At 38.0% G+C, this 19817-nt stretch overlaps 1 protein-coding gene across 1 annotated transcript; it reads right to left on the bottom strand.

Annotated features, from left to right (window-relative positions):
* Positions 1-326: 326 nt before the first annotated feature.
* LOC143634895 (tRNA (carboxymethyluridine(34)-5-O)-methyltransferase-like) lies at positions 327-3286 on the bottom strand. The gene is made up of 2 exons (XM_077102859.1): positions 2224-3286; positions 327-687 (listed from the first exon to the last, which is right to left on the bottom strand). The coding sequence occupies exons 1-2, from the start codon at positions 3153-3155 to the stop codon at positions 600-602; spliced, it is 1020 nt and encodes a 339-aa protein (XP_076958974.1). The 5' UTR covers positions 3156-3286; the 3' UTR covers positions 327-599.
* Between the last annotated feature and the right edge of the window lie 16531 nt (positions 3287-19817).

The raw sequence follows: 19817 nt of genomic DNA, 5'->3' as shown, positions 1-19817 counted from the left end.
CAAGTAAATGCAAGTGATAGCATAAGCCAAACCTATCATTATACAAACCAACATTCATCCAGATTAAACCTACCCTACCATCGGAACCAACGATAGCTCATACGAAAGTGGTCTACTAGTTGGACCAGCACTAGTCTGGAGAAAGCGTATTTCTTCGCTTGGACAAAAGGTGGTCCGTTACAAAGATAAAGACGTTGCATATCATTAAATATATCCTAACACATCTCATATCCAGAATTAGATCAATTCAAATTATGAACCATCTGTAAAATATATGTGTATCATAAAAGGTGTACCTTCTTTTAACCATTTCAACAAATTTTCTGCTTCACAATACATTAAGAGTACTCAATCATAATCCAACAAAGAAACATAACAACTCCAATTGTGAGATAAGTTACAAAAACTAAAGTTCTCACTAAAACACCTACAAAATCCTGCACCCAAATCTGGGAGTTTGACAAGATACGCCTACAAATCTTGACATCAAAAGTGCTCAAATAAAGCATTCGGCTTTTGATTTCGATCACTTTCTGACATTTTGTAAACCATTTTCACCTTCAGTCATAAAACTGATCCGATAATGTATCATCGTTTCCTTATGAGGTTTTCTCAAGAATCACACACCAATTAGACTTGTCATAAAACCGATCCACAATAACTGCATTCTTCATACCAGAAACCAACCTAATAAAAAAAACACAGGTTGTCAATAAATTTTTAATTTTGAAACAATACGAGTCAAAAGGAAGCTATACTAGAGGGCGATAAGATGTGCAACTTTAAAGTGATTAATTTAGGGGTGTAAACAAGCCAAGCCGCTCAAGGACTACTCGAGATTGGCTCATGAAAAAGCTCGATCGAGCCGAGCTTAAAGCCTTAAACGACCCCCACCTTCACTTATCGAATTTAATCCTATTGTTTATAGGATTAGGATCATGTGAGAACTATTTTGAAATTGAGAACTTTGAGAACCATTTTAAACCACAAAAAGCACTCTTCTTAAACAAAATAAAAAAAAATATAAAACAAAAAACAAAACGCGAAAATAAAAAAAGTAAAAAAAAACCCAAAAAATTTATTTTTCATCCCGGTTTCATATAAATATTTGAAAAAATATCGGTTTAGTAAAATTATACACATATGTATAATACTTATTTTTTTAATTTTATACATGTTATTTCTTTATACACATATGTACAATTAAGATAAATGATAATGTACACATGTGTACATTATGTAAATCGAGATTAAATACAAATATACATATGTGTATAATTATGTGGGTTTTTTTTATGAAACCGGGTTGAAAATAATTTTTTTTGGTTTTTTTGCTTTTTAAATTTTTTTTGTTTTTTTCGTTTTATAATTTTTTTAAAGGTTTTTTTGTGGCTCAAAATGGTTCTCAAAGTTCTCAATTTCAAAAAGTTCTCTTAGGTTCCTCACCCTATCTATCTCTCTCTCTCTCTATATATATATATATATATATATAGTTATAAATGTATTAAATTAATTATTAATTAATAAATAGTGAACGAGGCGAGCTCAAGCTTGAAACCTAGTCACGAGCCAAGCTCCAAACAGCCGAACTCGAAATCGAGCTATGTGTAAGTTAAAAGAGACCAGCTTGAGGCTAGTCGAGGTCAGGCTCGGTTCATTTGCTCCCCTAGTGATTTTTATGACCCACCAAAATCAAGATTCGGTACTAAGACTATTTTGTATCAAAAGTAAACGGTCGTTAGATCACTACGAGGACCCTAAAGATAAAAAGTTTGTTTAATTTAGCCCGTCAAAAATCATGACTTGATATCAAGACAATATTTGATCAAAAGTAAAAGGTCATTAGATCACTTGTACACGACTTTAAATAACAAGATTCGGTATTATTATAACCCGTCAATAATAAAGATTTGGAATTAAAACAATATTTGATCAAAGTAAAGGGCTGTAAGATCACGTGTATACGACTCTAAAGATCAAGATTTGGTATAATTATGACCCTAAGATTAGTTCTTTTATAGCAACTACATACCGGCTTCTTATAGTAATCGGTATGAGCATCCAAACACCCTATCAGGCCAAAAATCTAATCTCTTGAAGCAATCTTTACACTAACAAACATTCCATAATCAATGAAAACCTCAACCTAATATCTAAACTACACAACTATCTATGTTGATAGCGAAATATTAACAAACACTAACACATGAATAAAAATATTACCTTTCAAGTTCACCTTCACCAAACACATGATAATATCTATCATACACGATCGCGCCTTTGACATCATCTTTCCTCGCAAACCCATTTTCAACCGCGCCGACCGAAGCCCCACTCACTTCCGCCCGATGGTAAGGCAAATGCCAAGGCACAAAATACTCTTGCTGCTTATCATCTTCAACTTCTTGTCGACTCACATCATCAAAATCTTTAATTTCCTTAACCTCGGTTTCAGGAATACTTTCCAACGTAACCGAAGCCGAGCTACGAACCCGCGGACTACCCGGACTCCCGGGCCCAATCCACTCTTCCAAATACTTCCGCGTAAGCGGGGTCCACTTATTAAGCAAAGATCCATCTTCCTGCTCAACCGCCCACACGGTAATCAAAACATGGCCACCAATTTTCACAACCCTAACCAACTCATCAATAGCTTTCCTCCTCCTATGTTCCGTACTCAAATGATGCAAAACAGCAATCGAGATGGCGGCATCACCGTACCCGCTCCGGTACGGCAAATTAACCGCGTCGGCAACCAAAACCTCATGACCTCTGTCACTACAAATCTGAATCAACGGTGCACTTATATCACACCCAATAAAGAAACAGTCAGGGTTTAGCCCTAAATACTTGCCATTACCACAGCCAGCATCAAGAACAACAGACCCAGGTTGCAAATTGTTCAAAAAGGTTGAAACTTTAGGCCATTTGGCGAACCGGGTTGCACTGAAATGAGGTGCGATTGCATCGTAGACACGATGGACGTACTTTTTTTCGATTTCTGGGGTTGATTGGACGCTTGAAGACGAACAATTTGTGGGTTTCTTGGTTTTGATTTCTTTCATTGGACGTGTGGTGGTGAAATTGAAATTGTTGTTATGAAGAATTGAAGATGGGTATTGAAGGGTTTTTGATCTGGTTAGGGTTTTGAGCATCAATTCGATTAGCCGTCAGATTGATTGGTGTTTGACGATGGTTGAAGTTAGTTACACCCTAGCGTTCGTCGGCGCAAAGTCGTCCGTCGTGTCTCACTATTACATACCAAATTTATTTATTTTGTATTTTTTTAAATATATTTTTGATGATGTGTAATTTTAGTCATGTTAATGGTGTTGGGTTGACAGTTGTAAGATAACGTTAAATGATTAAGAGAGTTTTTTAAATACATAAATGGGTTAACCAAACCAATTTTTTTTTTTTGGAAAATTCTCAAAATAACTTAAAGAGGAGAGAGAAAAAAATAATCCTAATTGAAACAGATTTTCAAAATAATCCAACAAACTTATACCTAGGCGACGCTTTGGAATTATAATCGACGGGATTGTGGAACCAATTAAAACTTGACATTTGACATTATTCTGACAAACCCGACGAGATTTTTAAAAATCTTGGGGTTTTCGTCCATATTTCTAAGTTAAATGATTTTCTAAAAATCAGTCTCTCCAGACGGTTTTTTATGTTTCTTATATGGTCCGTTCAAATTATTATTTATCCTAACTTCTTCATCTTCATCTTCATCTTCTTAATCTTTATCTTCATTTCTCTCGTGAGTGTCTGAATGCTAGCAACCGTTGATCGGTGGTTTAATTGACGGAGGAGGTAAATTGTGGATTTGGCTTCTCTTAGATCTATCTTCTTTTTTTTAATTCCAATTTTTATGTTTCTATTTTTTGAACAGACTAAATTGTGACAAGAATCTTTTGTGAATAGTCTTTACCTTTACTTGATAGTTTTGTTTTGAGACTTGTTGGATGTTAATGGTTATGGTTATTAATTTTAGGGTTTCTTGACAGGTTGGTTGTGTTGTGTTGATTGATATTAAAATATAAGGGTTTGTTGTTAGATGGAAGATGAAGATTAAGATGAAGAAGAAGATGAAGATAAACATGAAGATGAAGGTGAAGAAGTTAAGGATCATCATAATTTGAACGGACAAGGTAGGAAACATAAAAAAGACAGTCTAGAGAGACTGCTTTTTACCAAAAGATTTAAAGAAAAAATTTGGACAACACCCCCAAGAATTTCAAAAATATGGTCGGATTTGTCAGAATCTTTTCACGTGTCAAGTTTTAATTGGTTCTACAATCTCGTCGGTTATATTTCCAAAGCGTCGCCTTAGTACAAATTATTGGGTCATATTGGGCAAGTTGGAAATTTTTTGGTCTTTTTTTCTCTCTCTTAAAAATGATCATTTAGGGAATTTTCCATATACACTAATTAATAAATAATAAACGAGCTCAAAACGTGTTTTTCTTCTTGTTTTTAAATGGGTCGTGTTAGTGAGCTCAAAACATGTTTTTCTTCTTGTCAGGTTAGAGTCGTGTCAACAATTGTCAACTCTGGTTGTAATGATGATCTTAAGGTCAATGGCCTCAAGCAGCGACTTTTTTTTCAATTCCTGTAACACTGATCTACTCATTCGAGGTGGCAAGGATAACTCAGTTTACCGAATCTAACTTTCCATTGAATATATAAATAAATCTGAAGTAAAAGATATATAACTTTATTTTCTCTTCCTTTCAACTCTGTTACACACGAATTAAATCATTTAATTTTTTATTTTTTTTAACTTCGAATAAATTACATATCTTTTCACTTCTTATCTCTTTCTTTCTCTCATTAATTTTATTTCCCTTCTTTACTTTCATTTATTAAACACAGAAACATAACATTAGGGAAACGTATAAGCATACCAACTTTTTTAGAAGCTTATAACGGTAAAATTTAACGGAACTAACGATAATAAGAAAACGAATCACCTAGGTAAGATGACTTAACGGGTATAGGATGGCTCAGGTGCTAACAAGTGTTTGAAACCGGCTTCTAAAGATGAACTAAGATAGATGAAATCAAGGCAACCAGGTCCCTACGGTCAGTTTTACCCAAAAACCCTAACAACGTCTATTTAGCTTTTAATTTGCGGGTGTTTATTTACGTAACTGATGTGCGAATATATATATATAAATAAAACACAAGTCGCAACTAAGCTTTAAAAACCAAACAATCTATCCTAGTTCACACAAACGGCAAGTGTACCGGTCGCGTATAGCACAGATGAGGAAAGTCCGGATATCAAACTCGAAGACACGTGAAAACGTTTATAATTACGAAACTCTAACCAAGACTCACCAAAATATTTAATTAATTTATTTTAGAATTTATTTAACTACTTAACTTAACTGAATGAAAACTTTTGACAAAACTTTGAAAACTTTGGTTTAAAATCAATGAATAAAGACGTCTACCTAGGAATGAATCATGTGGATAGAAATAACATGACAACGGATTGAAAATATTCACGACACCGGTTATAAAAGATGACACAACTAAAACTTGTCTAAGAAAGTCAAATTACCTCTCAGTCTTTCTAACAAACTCTAACTTATTTTAGTTGATTTTAAAGAATAAACCGGAAAAACAATTATTAACGTGTTCAAATGACGACTCTCCTCTCGGTCTCATCGACACACTATCCTAATGGAGACAAATACTATGTCACCAAGGATAGAGGAACAATTTAACTTAACCCAAATTAAACCAACTAATTGCACATAAACACTCAAACTCGACAAGACAAAAACCCGCTCTCGCGCGGTCTTAATTCTAACAAGTAAAAGCAACGAGACAATATTACTTCTTATCACCTCTCGGTCTCAAAGAAGGTGTATTTTAACTGATTTTAGATGATTTATATTACCCACTTATCCCTACGGTTGTACACCCCGCAAATAAACCCTAAACACCAAGTCAAGAGTCTAACAAGCAATTAATTAATCAAAACTAATTCAATTAACTAATGCAAGAGGATTATAAGTAATAAAACATAAAACACAGCCATCACACACAATCTAATTTATGGTTTAGTTAAACTTTACATCAATAATTCAAGTCTTGAACATTAACAATCCATTATACAAGTCTAAACTACTCAACAATCATCTATCCTAGGTAGAACAAGCAAGTTTAGCCTAACATTGATTTTGGACAGCTATGTATACTTAAGAAAAACATCACAAACATCATCATAAACATAATCAAACTCATTCAAGATTCAAACACAATCAATCATAAGTCAAACTATCAATCACTTGCAAAACAATCCAAAGCAAAAGATCAAATCAACAAAGTTAGGGTTCTTGAACAATAACCAAAGTTTAAGATCAATTACTTAGGGTTTATGGCTGAGATTTATGGATGTTTAAGACTCCTAGAAGCTGCACAAGATCCCCCTTGATGTCCTCCTTGATCTCCAGCCGTCACAGCCGCCGACAGCCTCCTTCTTTCTTTTTTTTCTTCTTCTTTTCCTGCTGTCCGATCGCAACCTTGCTGCCCAAGTTAGGGTTTTTATTATTTTCGGGTTTTAGGCTGAATAATGGCTGAATTCCCCAATAATTAACTTCATATAATATTATAAAAGGCTTCTATGATGTGGGCTTGGGTCGGGCCTTGACTTATAGGTTGGAAAGTTGACCAATTAAGCCCCTAATGTAAGTCCCTGCGGGGCGTCGATGATCGATACGAGATCCGCACGAGGTCTAGGAGTGCGGAATCCTCCTAGACTCATTTAATGGTGTAGAAGACGAAGAACACGATTACACACAAACACATACACGAACAAACACACGAATGGAATAAACACATCTGCAGATCTTTTCATAATAACCGAAACACTTACAAACCAAACATGAAAACAAATGACGGCCGACCCGAGGTGAGCTCTACCTCGGGTCGTCCCACACGACTCACTCTCTCGGTTTCTCTCTAGACTAATAAACTGATCACAAAAACACTCTTAATTTCTGGATACACAAACCTAAACAAGACACACATATATATATATAAACTTCGCGGGCTTGGGCCTGTAGGCGAAGTTGTTACAACTTCGCCTATGGCGAAGTTGTTCTAACTTCGTACTAATTGTAGGTTCCCAGCCGGATCTACACGAGATATTTCGTTCTACGTAGGTGCGGAATCCTTACGTAAGATGTTACGAGCGTAGAAGACGATACGATTAAACACACGTTACAATAAACACAAACACGTTATATTGCAACCGGAAAACACGTGATATCTATCACTAATACTGGACTCGTTACATGTAAACCGAATACACTGATTGAATTCCTTCTTTTTCTCTAAGCCGTAACATAGGACATATATATCACGACAACTTCGCCTGGCATGTTTAGGCGAAGTTGTCACTAACTTCGCTTAGTTCACAAGTTCGCCTGTATCAGCGAACTTGTGAGCTAACTTCGCTTACATACAAACACAAATCCAAACGACTCGATTACAGACACTAGACACTGAACTACTGACATCATGTACCAACAGACTCCCCCTTGGCAGTAGCTTCATCTCTTTATCTTCAAACACGTGTCTTGTAATCTTCAACAATCTTGAATCTTCATCTTTAAGCATTCACTCCTTCTCGTACACATACCGAAACAACTCTTTGATATTTCCTCGCTTCGTCTTTCCAAGCAGGAATATAAAAGATTTTCTTCTCATTCAGCACCTGCAGATTAGCTCGAGACAGGTTCACTAGATGCATCGGATCATAGACTCTCAGCAGCTCTTGTTCATCTTCGTCTTCCATTACTGCTTCAGCTGTCTCACAATCTACATACCACCACTTCAACTCTTTAAGCACATCCTTGGGCATTTGTTTCATCGGCACTTCTTTCAAGCACCGGATCGGTTTATACTTCATAATCATCCAAGGCTTGCCATCTGCTCTCAACCCTCTATCTTTGTCTTCGATAAGTTTACCCTTTTGTGGTTTCAACAGCTCAAACTTCTTTTCCTTTATACTCTCCTTCCATACTATCTTCCCGATGACTCTAGCCATATTATCATCACTTCGATTTATCAATCCCAATCTGGCTAAGTCTTTCACTTCACATTCTGGCAGTGTGTTCAACGATCTCAACATTCTTTTGAAGTACTGAATACCATCATATCTCTTAATCACGAAGAGCCTCAACTGCTCATCGTATATCCAGCAAATAATCCCTTTTCTCGCTTCAGCATAGCCTCTAATGTTGTAAGTCTTCTTAAACATAGTAGGGACCGCTAGTTTCTTCGTTTTGACGAACCACTGAGCATAGCCTTCTTTCCATCTAGGCTGCTCTTCCCATTCAGTCTCATCATTTCCCATCTCTTTACTCATATCTGCGTTATCGACTTCTGGAATCTCATGCTTTACATTCTCTTCTACTATCTCTCCCTCTTCTATCTCATCATCAATCACAATCTGTTCACCAATCTTCTCTATCTCATCACTCGGTAATACATCATCATCACACATAAAGTCATCATCCATCTCCTCAACCTCCACTACCACCACATCATCACCACCAGCTGCAGTTGTCGACTCCCCCTGAGTTGTGGAAGTCCCAAGAGCTTGTACAGTTCTTGGCAACTCACCACCTGCACCTTTCGATGCATTGGGATCATCGTCTCGATCATTTCTCCTCTTGGTCCTCAACTCATCGCCTTTTCAGCTCGTCTCCCCCTGAGATGCCAAGAACTCCTTCAGAGCATCTATGATTTTTCCATGTTCAACCAGCAGGGACGACTGCATCTGATTCTCTGCAACTAGGCGTTGAATAGCCTGGGTCTGGATAAGATTAATCCTTGACTGCTCTGCCATGACCCGTTCAAGTGCTGCTATTCGTTCAGAGTCTGATAGGGTTGCATCAAAATCAAACCTCATATGAGATATATCGTGAGTGTACTGAGGAGGGATTGCCGATGTAACCAGGACATCAGAAGTAGACGTAACCGCAGGTGGTATCGTCACCGATAACCCTGCAGTGGCCACAACCATCGACTCAATAAAATGTGCCACGACCTCCGTTGGAGTAAGAGTTGGAGGTGGCAACGAGACAATCTCCGGAGCCGATAGTTGAAATGAAGTGAGTGGGAGGCCAAATGAGGATGAGGTAGCCACCACGGGAATGTCCGTGGTGCTTGGCCTTGTAACCTGTAATGATGAGGGAACCATTGTCATACCGGACAGTGCGGGTGGGGTGAAACGTACCACCCTCGAGCTCTCACCGGCTCCCGATCCTGCACATATCCGTTCCCTTCTTGATCTACGGATCAACTGTTGAACTTCTTCTTCATAGTCTCACTCGCTGTCATCATCAGTTCTTTTTCTTTTCCCATGAGTCCGTTCATGTGTTACCAAAATCCGTCTCGCTTCGGCCAATTCATCATCAGAATCTGAGTCAGCCACCGTTGTAGCTGCCCTAGTAACATTCACACCCGAAGCTCGTTCAACCGAGACCTGTACATTCTCCTCTGGATCAACCCTCTCCATGTCAAAAAATCCCTGACCGCCAAACTCTGCGTCAAGATCTATGTTCTCCTCCGGTGACACAACAGGAGCAGCAGGTATAGCTTGAAGTGCTCCTGCCTGTTGTGGCGCCGGGTCCCGAAACTCGTCCCCTCGAGCAGGCACATACCCCGGGTTGATTAAGTACCCGAATAGTGGAGTATGCCGAGGACGGAGCTCAGGTTTGCTCCTCGCACTGGAGGATCTGCATTGGGCAAAGATCCTTTTGCTCACACTTTCTACGTATCGGATTGGGCGGCGCTGAGGTAGCGTTGGAGCAACATGATTCAAGATCATTTGGAGAAATCTTGGATACATGATAAATCTCTCACGCGCCACCGCTCTTCGTTGTCGATCGATCTCGTAGAAGACCATCTGACTAAAGCTGTAACGCCTGTTATAAGTCAGAGCAGTCATAGCCGACTGCATTGTCGCGCCCATGCCATCAGTGCCCGCCTTTCTCCCTGACATGCATGAGAAAGCGCCACTGGTCAAGCAAAAATCCCTTCCTTCTCTGGGTATCTCCCAAGGGACCTGAGTATCCCATCCTCAAAAATGCTCTATCACGGAAAGGAGCTACAAAATCTGTCGGGTCATCTCTTGTCTCATCTCCAAAACGTAAAGCCGCCCGGATTTGTTCAGATGAGAACTGAACAATGTGATTGTTGACTGTTGCTCGCATCACCGGGGGCTCGACCCTACAATCATATTCCACAGTCTGTCAAAAATCCTCAATGTTTGGCAAGGATATTGGCAGTGTTGTCGTAATCGCGTGGAATATACGCGAGCGTAGTAGGAATTTGATGATTTCGTGGAAATCATCAACTCCGCTTGCCTCCGGGTCTAATGTTATATACATGTTGTGACCCGGGAAGAACTGTCTTTGGTTATCACCACCGTCATCACCGCCTGCACCACCTATAGCAGCCATATCTGCACCAAACAGACTAAGTTATATAAGCGACAAAGCAAATCATAAGTTCGCCTATTACCATGAGCGAAGTTGTGATCTTTTCTGTATAGGCGAAGTTAAAGGTGGGGCGAAGTTGGGAAACAACTTCGCTTCAACTTTAACTTCGTCTGTTAACTGTTAAGTAAAAAGGTCCAGGCGAAGTTAATGGTAACTTCGCCTAACCACAACATCGCCTCATAAACTGTTTCAAAAATAATTATCAGGCGAAGTTAAACCTCAGGCGAAGTTACGGACAACTTCGCCTAAACTGTAACTTCGCCGAATATGAAACGGAATCAGTTAGGTTTATCGAACGACGTGATTTGGTCAATTTTGAGCTTTCGGATCTCGTAAAACTTGATTTAATGACGATTTAGACGATTAGATTGATTATGAACACGTAAAGATACGTTTGAAAATCGGTTGTTAAGGGTTCGAAAAACGAGGACGTGAAACGGGTCGAATCGACCGATGATAAACGTTAATGAACATGATTAATTGATTCGATTACCCTACACACCTTTAAGCACGGATTAGAAACTGGAATAAGAACACAGATGAAGATCGATAAGTTCGCTGTGGGTTTAGAGGTTAAGTTCGCTGATAAGTTCGCTGGGTTTTGAAAATAATGAACCAGTTTGACCTTTAATTTCCTTTATATAGGGTCAAAATTATACAGGCGAAGTTGTGGATAACTTCGCCTATTGCAGGCGAAGTTATGGACAACTTCGCCGATATTAAAATTTTCAAAACAAACCCCTATAATTTGAACAATTTGCAATTAAGTTTTAAAAACAACCTTTAAAGTGTTAAATGATACGATCAAGACCAAGTAACCAGGTATAAAAGCATACAACTACATAAGCAGAAAAAAGTTTAAAAATAAAGTACACGGGATCAAATTTCAGTCTCGATAGGGACTACCATGTTTTAGGAAAGATCCGAACAGGAATCCTACTAACTACGTGACTGTCACATAGATCCGTGTTCAGCTGTATTATGACATAAAGAAACAGGTTGTAAGCAGGTAATTAACTTAAAATGGTTTTCATCGTTTCTGTGATACGGGTTCGGTTCAATTAAGCTCAAAACTTAAGTGGGCAACAACTCAGAGATTATGATGCCTCCTATCTATTCTCAAAGCATATTTGGCTTTCCCCAAGTCACCCCGAGTTGACCTTGACCCGTAGTGTCTGATTAAATAGTAGGAACTCTTCGATCTTTGGACTCTGCTTTCCGTTCTCTATCTTGCATTTTGATTGAGAAGTCTTATCATTATGAACTCTATAATGTCTCAATAACTCAAAATTTTTTATTTATTTATTTATTTATTTATTTTTTTAAGTATTTACACAGACTTCAGAGTAGTAAACTACTGCAAGTCCCGAATCTGGATCACTGCAGTATCTTGACACGCTATCTTCATGGGAATCAGAACACTCACGGGCTCGTGTATGACTGGGTAATCGCTTTTCTGCCTATCATTCGGAAAGATATATATGGAGACATGCACAACTGTTAAGAAGTTTCCACGTAAAATCGAGTAGATTTAGTTAGTATCACTTCTACTTTTACGCACCATAAAAAGCTACCATGACATACAATGACTGTTCTAAAGTCTTTAGGCCTAATAACTTCACTAGTTAAGCACACAGAATCAATATATCTATCACTTTCCAAGGTTGGATCAATTTTCTGTTAAACATAGTAAAGGAACTTCTTACGAAGTAGTAGACTTGAAAAATAATTTCATCTCCCGAAAAATTTTTAACTTCAATCGCCCCGATCAAATTGAAGTTTTCAGGTAAACGGCTATCCAGAAGATCCAAAGGATCAGCTGGACCGACCACATACAAGTATGCGTCCTTATAACTAAGTATGATCGACTAATTTTCAGCGAAAGAATAAAAACACATCATAAACCGCCCCGGTCACTTTCAGTCTTCTGGTTAATGGCTATCCTTATATTCAACAAGTAGAAATGAGGACCAAACATATCCGAAGATATGTCCTTCAAACTGAGGCAACCGACATAATTCTAAGCGATAGTGACGTTTTTTTTTAATAAAGATAAAAACACGGTTACTCGGGATTGATCATCCCATTCAGCTCAACAAGGTTTTGAAATCTAGTTTTGTCAAACGCTTTCGTAAACATGTCAGCGAAATTATCTAGCGTATCAACCTTTTCGAGCACAATCAGTTTCTTCTCAGCACAATCCCGTATAAAATTATGACGGATGTCAATATGTTTAGTTTTACTGTGTTTTACGGGATTGTTAGTTACTGAGATAGCAGCAGTATTATCAATGCAAATAGGAGTATGAGTGAAATTCAGACCGTAATCGCGCAACTATTGTTGAATCCAAAGAACCTGGGAGCAGCAGTTGGATGCTGCCATGTATTCTGCTTCACAGGTTGAAATGGCGACTGAGGTCTGCTTCTTGCATTGCCATGACACTAATCTGCCTCCGAGAAACTGACAACCACCTGTTGTTGACTTCCGACTCTGATTCAGTTGCTTTCGACAAAACGACACGATTCTTCTGTGGCCATCTCAGTCGACCTCATGTCCATTATATACGTATTCTTTTCTCTTGGAGCCTTCATAACAATCCAATCCTCTGGTATCTTGAAACCAGGATATAGCACGATCGCTTCATTCTTGGTGAAATGCATGGTATAGTCTTTGTCACAAATCTGCGAAACACTCAGCAGATTGTGCTTCAGTTCTTCAACAAAATTTACTTTCTCTAACGTCATCTTTCCGTTAGTCACCGTCCCAATTCCTGTAATCCTTCCACCGCTCTCTCCAGCGAAACTCACTCTTCCTCCCTGAACAGGTTTCCAATCGTGTAACAAATTCTTGTTACCCGTCATGTGCCGGGAACAGCCGCTATCCACAACCCATTGATTGTTTGCAGCCCTGTTCAACTGTTCCTGCACGATTAAAGCAGATGATTAAAATCTGGGGACCCAAGACCTATTGGTCTTGGGTCGATACATCCCGTACCTTGGCTGTCCAAAGTTAGTATCAGAATAATTTCTGTAAGTCCTAAAAGGATACTTTCTTGGAGATTGACTATGAGGCCATCCAAACCTTCTAGAATTAAATGAATTATTTCTCATGATTTGGTTGTTAACGGGGAAAAACTGAGGTTGATTTCTTTGAAAACCTGGATTAGTCCAATTTCTGAACTTTGAAGAGTTTTCATTTTTACCATTATAGTGATTAGTTCTATTCTCAGTTTTTGAAGGTCTCATACCTCTGAATCTCTGCTTCAGAGGGCAATCAGCTATTAGGTGTCCTAATTGATTACATCTGAAACAACTCCTGTGTTCAACTTTCTTTTCAATAGTTGTTTTAGATGATGAGGCTGCATTACTGCCCGTTTGTCTCACATATGGTGGGACATACGGGTTTAGTGGAGATTTCTTTTCAGTTGTTTTATGTTTCTCTCCACTTTTTGGTAACATTGCCTTTTCTTTTGTCTCACTCGACTCTGATGACTTGTCCGAGTTTGATGAGACAGGACTAGGAGCAGAAATTTTCACATTAGACACATGCTTACTCGTTTCGCCTTTACTAACTTCTGGATCTGTACTAGTTACCTTAACCGGAACTGTCTGACCATAATCAACATCAACAGATTTCTTATTACTAGGATCATAAGTGTAATTATGATTGTAAGGTGGTGGAACTTCATGATAACCAATTCCTCCCCTTTTAACTGGGGAACCTTGATCACTAACGAGGTGATCAAGTATAGCGGTGGAATTTCTGAATTTCTCAAGTTTCCTGTTTAGTTCCACCACTTTCACCTGGTGATCAGCTATCTGTTTATCCCTTTCAGCTATTAGTTTGGTTTTTTCTTCTAACACTTCATAGCTCAGATCAATTACTTTAATTTTTTCAGCTAGATTTGCTTTAAGACTTCTAATATCTTTTTCACTAGCTTTTATTTTTACTTTATAACTATTTTCTCTAGCTTTAGTGAAATGATGTTCTTCTTTTAAGGTTTTAAATTGAGCATCCAAACTAACATACTGATCAGATATAGTTGTCAATTGTTCAAACAGATTTTCACACTTAGTGCAAGGGAGTTTAGTACTTACCTCGGTGAGCTGATCTTTCACATCTGCCAAACAAGCTTCATTTTGAGCCTCTGCCATGTAAGCTTCACTTTCGCCAGTCACTTCCTCAGTATCTGCAGTTTCGATGTTCGCCATATTGGCCTGTTCGAACACTTCTTCAACATGCAGATTCCAGTTATATTCCCCATTCTGTCTGGAAATCATGGCTCTATTATCATTACCACCCCCATTCTGGTGTGTCGACCTGTTCTGACTACGTTCAACTCTCTCATTCGTGCACTCCTTCGCAAAGTGGCCATTCTGTTGACAGTTGTAACAGCGCACCTTTGACTTGTCAAAACCCGGTCTCTCACCAACAAACTTCCTTCCTGTCTTCTTCATAAACCTCTTAACCCTTCTCAAAATCATCGCCATCTGCCACTGCAGATCCATCTCTTCCAGATCATCAGCATCGATCTGATCATAGTCTTCCTCCAATATTGCTGGATCAACAATCTTACCCTGAATGTAATTTTCATACGAAGCAATAAAGGATGCATAGAGAGCAAACTGCTGTTCAGCAGATTTAACACTCATGGGCATCCTTGAGTAGTTGTTGTTCGAAACACTTGGGGTAAAACTATTCTTGGTTGCTTGAGGGTTAGAAGCATTTGATCCTCCAGCTACAAAGCATACATCACCATTCATGTTGAGAGATACATGACCTTCATGTGTTGAGTTAGCGCCCGACTCTCCCTTTGAGTAGTAAGCAGACGAATCAGACTTCGAACTTGAACTTGTATTAACCTTTGCACCATACATTCCTGGATCTTGAACCTGATCAGTAGGTGTCCCTTTTCGAACCATGTTTAGTTCAAAAGTTCGTAGCTTGTTAACTGCTGTTTCCAGGTCTTAGTTAGCAAAGTCTTTGTCTTCTCTCATCAACACAGTGTACATCTCCCATTTCGGTGGGAGAGCATCAAGAAGCTTTTCAACAATTTCATCTTCTTTGTAAGCAATTGAATAATTGTTGAGTTCGGTCATCAGATGATAATATCTAGTGATGATATCATCCAGTGATTCATTCTTCAAGTACTTGAAGACCGAGAATTGGGTTTTAAGTAGTTTAATCTTTGAAGCACGAATTCCCACATTACCCTCAAAACGGTTTTCAAGAGCTTCCCAAAGCTCTCTAGCAGTCTTATACTTTCTGAAGGTGTGTAGAATCTCTTATGGAAGAGCCATTGTTATTGCTGCATGAGCTTTGCTTTCAGCCTCATACATTTTCTTTTCTTCTTCTTCCATCTCTTTGTACTTTTTAATTTGATCACGACCCTCATATTCAGCAGTTGGTGGAATGTACCCATCTTGAATACACACCCACATTTTAGCATCTTGGTACTTGACATATTGTTCAAAACGATCTTTCCACGCTACATAATCTGTTTTCTTAAGCATCTTCGGTGCCTTTGTAGCTGACCCCGCTTCCACTTCCATCTTTACCAGTTCAGTAATGTTAATTGAAGACATCTTTCTCAAGACACAATGAAATCCGAAAAATAAAAATTTTATTTTTCACAGTACTGTAGGCGAAGTTGTGGATAACTTCGCTTAAGTCTGAACTTCGCTGATTCTGAACTTCGCTTCCTTTTTAAATTCGCCTGATTCGGCGAAGTTGTAGATAACTTCGCTTAAGGTAAGTGAACTTGTGAAGTAGGCGAAGTTAATGGTAACTTCGCTTGAGATAAGCGAACTTGAGAAGGTAGGTGAAGTTGTGGATAACTTCGCTTAACCTTATATCTTCGCTGAAACCCTATGAACAGTGACGGCAACTTCGCCTGATGAACACGATGAATATGCAGGTTTGATTTCTGGATTTTACGAGGTTTGTGAAGGTGTAATGGGTTGTTTATGATTGTAGGAGGTGAGTAGGACACAAACACTCAGAAAACTCGTCCCGCAAATAGTAGAAACGGAACGATTTCTACACCCGCGTGATAATCCCGAACCACAAACACGTTATATTGCAACCGGAAAACACGTGATATCTATCACTAATACTGGACTCGTTACACGTAAACTGAATACACTGATTGAATTCCATCTTTTTCTCTAAGCCGTAACCTAGGACATATATATCACGACAACTTCGCCTAGCATGTTCAGGCGAAGTTGTCACTAACTTCGCTTAGTTCACAAGTTCGCCTGTATCAGCGAACTTGTGAGCTAACTTCGCTTACATACAAACACAAATCCAAACGACTCGATTACAGACACTAGACACTGAACTACTGACATCATGTACCAACACCTAAACTCTTCAATTTTAACTCTTTTTTCCACCAAACCTCATAACCTACAAGTAAACAATCAACTTTTTAAAATCAAGCTTAAACAAACCATAAAACTTAATAATTAAACTAAAAAGCAATCAAAACATGATAAAAATGATACGGAAAGTAAACGTGACACATCAGTAACCTAATGATTTATTACTTGGTCCTAATCAAAATCACAATCCTCACTAAGGCTTGAGCTAATTACAAACCTAGGAATAGAGGGGTAATTCAATAATAAGAATAAAATAACTCAACTTACAAACTAACCTAGTCGATAGCTAGAAAACCGCATGTGGTCTCGCAACGGGTAACTAAATCAACCAAAGTAGAGAGATAAGCTAACCCCTAAGGTTTTGGTCCAACTCAAAGAGGATGATCCTTCTGACCTAAATGATTCAAGAAACACAAACTTTAATGGCACGCGTCTACCACAATCAATCAACACACTCAGTATTAACCGAACTAGCAAGTAACGACTACACAAAACAAATTCATGCAATAATAAAATACCCGGGGCTCATGCAACCTAAAATACATCTAATGGCAACAAGGTTCATGGAATAATATCACAAATTATGAAGTTTACAATATCTAAACAATCAAACACGAAATTAGCACCCAAAAAGTGATAAATCAATCGTTAAACATCAAACCTAGGTGATTCTAACCAATCTAGCCAATCATAATCAATTAACAGTAGAAAATATATATATATATATATAAGTGATGAACATGTTCATATAAATCTGATTACAAAAGGTTTGAAGGATTAAAAACCAAAAACGAACTTAAAATCGTTAAAATAGTCAAAACCAACAACCGAAGGATAAAAGATAGAACCGTAAGCTTGTCCTCCTTGGTTTCTCCCCTAGAGCAGGTGTGGTGGCTGGAAAGATGAATCTAAAATCGTTCATAGGGTTTTAGGGTTCTTTAAATAGATATTAAACTTGTTAAACAAGCCAAAACTAGGTCAAAACAAGCCCACAAGCCCACTAAAGGACAAAACAGTCGGACTGCTTGATTTTTGGCTGCATCTTGGACATGGGGGGCAGGTGAGACACCACCATGCGCAGTTATGAGGCCTAACCTAGTCGCGTGTGGCGGCCAGGCCCTGTGCGTCTTCGTTTTCCGACTCTTGACTCGTTTAAACTTCGTACGTGCATACCGACTTCATCCAAATCCCGTTTGAGCTGATTCTTTTTTCAATAAACTCGTTTTTTAGCTCTCTTCAACATGGTACCTATAATATACACCAAAATTTAATTTCATGCAAGAACAAGTTATATTCGTTAACGGTTTATGCATAAAACAACACAAAAACGGGATAAAACCCTATGTGTTTTGCAACACATCAACTTAATTTTTATATACTTTAGATGACCTTAAAATGTTATATTTTTCTTATGTTCGTATTTCTATGTGTTTTATCCATTTTCTTGATAGTCACAATAATAGTTTTTGGGGTGTTTGGGATTTCTTATTTTATCTCCTTATAACTTAGTTATGGTATAAGAAGTTATAAAGTTGTAACTCATACCTTATACACTCACAAAATTTAACTTTCCGAAACACCTTATAGCTTATAACTCATAAGTTGTAAGCTATAAGGAGCTAACATAAGGAATCTCAAACACCCCTTTTGTATCTGCCACTTAGGTGATGTTTGTTTTTTCAGAGGTAAAATGTCTACATTATGTGAACCATATATGCAAGCATCTGTAGTAGAAGTGATGGACCAAACCTCTACGGTTTACAAGAAGAAAACTGTTTGTTTTTTAACATATTTAGACTACTAAAATAAACAAAATTTTTTAAAATAAGCTGAAATTTAAATAAAAAAAGTCACTCAACAATGAAGTTTAAATAATAGTCAAACAACACTGATATAATATTCATAAAACCACAATAACCTTTTTTTTAAGTACAAACTAACGGCCTTGGCCATCCCGGGACTTTTCTCCAAGGACAAAACCAAGTTGAACAAAAAAACAAACAAACCTAACCAAATAACTAAGCTAAATGCCTTGAAATGAAACCGACCAACTACCCCAAAACCAGCTAAGACCAAGCTAACAAGTAAGCTAATAATCAAATCCAACCACTACAATTAAAACACAAAAAAAATATAATAAATATCAAAACTCAATAGTCTGCAGTCATAAATCCAAATATTCCAAGCATAAACCAATCATAAACACACTTTTTGAAGCATTTTCATTGACTTTATATTAACATGATAATGTGGTTTGGAGGAGGAGAGCAGCTGTGGTTAGGGTTAAAGGGGAAGGGGAAGGCGAGGGTTGGAGAGGAGAGAACATAATGTGTTTTTGTTATGTCTGATGAATGAAAAAAAGAAGAGAAGAAGAGGTTAGAAGTCACAGATCCATGTATTATGGGAAAAGAGGACGCACATACTCTTTTTAATAAAAGGTCTTCGGGAAAATAAACACACTGCAGACCACAACGTCTGCACGTGGTCTATGGAGCGCAGACAAAAGAGGTCAGAAAGAGTTTGTGAGAAAGAAAAAGACAAACAGTTCCTTATAAATTCCATTAGAAGCTCTCTTTATTTATAATATCACTTTTATATCCATATATGGTTTTTGAGTGGTGGGGTGTGTGGGGTGAGGGGGAGGGGGTTGTTGTGGGTGGGGGGGGGGGGGGGGGGGTTGGGTCTCAATTTGATACAACTTATGTATGAGATAAAATATGATTTGCCTAAAATATGGGGATGTATTTTATTTATTATGTGTTATTGTGATAATTTATGTTATAGTCATTTTTATTTGAGAAAAGTTACTGTTTTAATTAGTAAAATAGTTTAAGCTTAACTTTTTAAAGATTGTGGTTTCATTATCATCTCAATTAAAGTCATGCATCATCCACTAGTT

Source organism: Bidens hawaiensis, unplaced genomic scaffold (genome assembly GCF_021521415.1).
Source record: "Bidens hawaiensis isolate Kalapana, Puna unplaced genomic scaffold, B.hawaiensis_p1.1 tig00007270_1, whole genome shotgun sequence".
Classification (NCBI taxonomy): Eukaryota; Viridiplantae; Streptophyta; class Magnoliopsida; order Asterales; family Asteraceae; genus Bidens; species Bidens hawaiensis.
The sequence above is the reverse complement of the archived record's forward strand: the minus strand, read 5'-3'. Positions and strand labels throughout refer to the sequence as shown.

Coding starts and splice junctions, on each gene's coding strand:
- LOC143634895 (XM_077102859.1), bottom strand. CDS start 3,155: ATGCTCAAAACCCTAACCAGATCAAAAACCCTTCAATACCCATCTTCA. Junction 688..2,223: donor GGTGAAGGTGAACTTGAAAG/GTAATATTTTTA, acceptor TTTTTTTATTAG/GTTGGTTTCTGGTATGAAGA.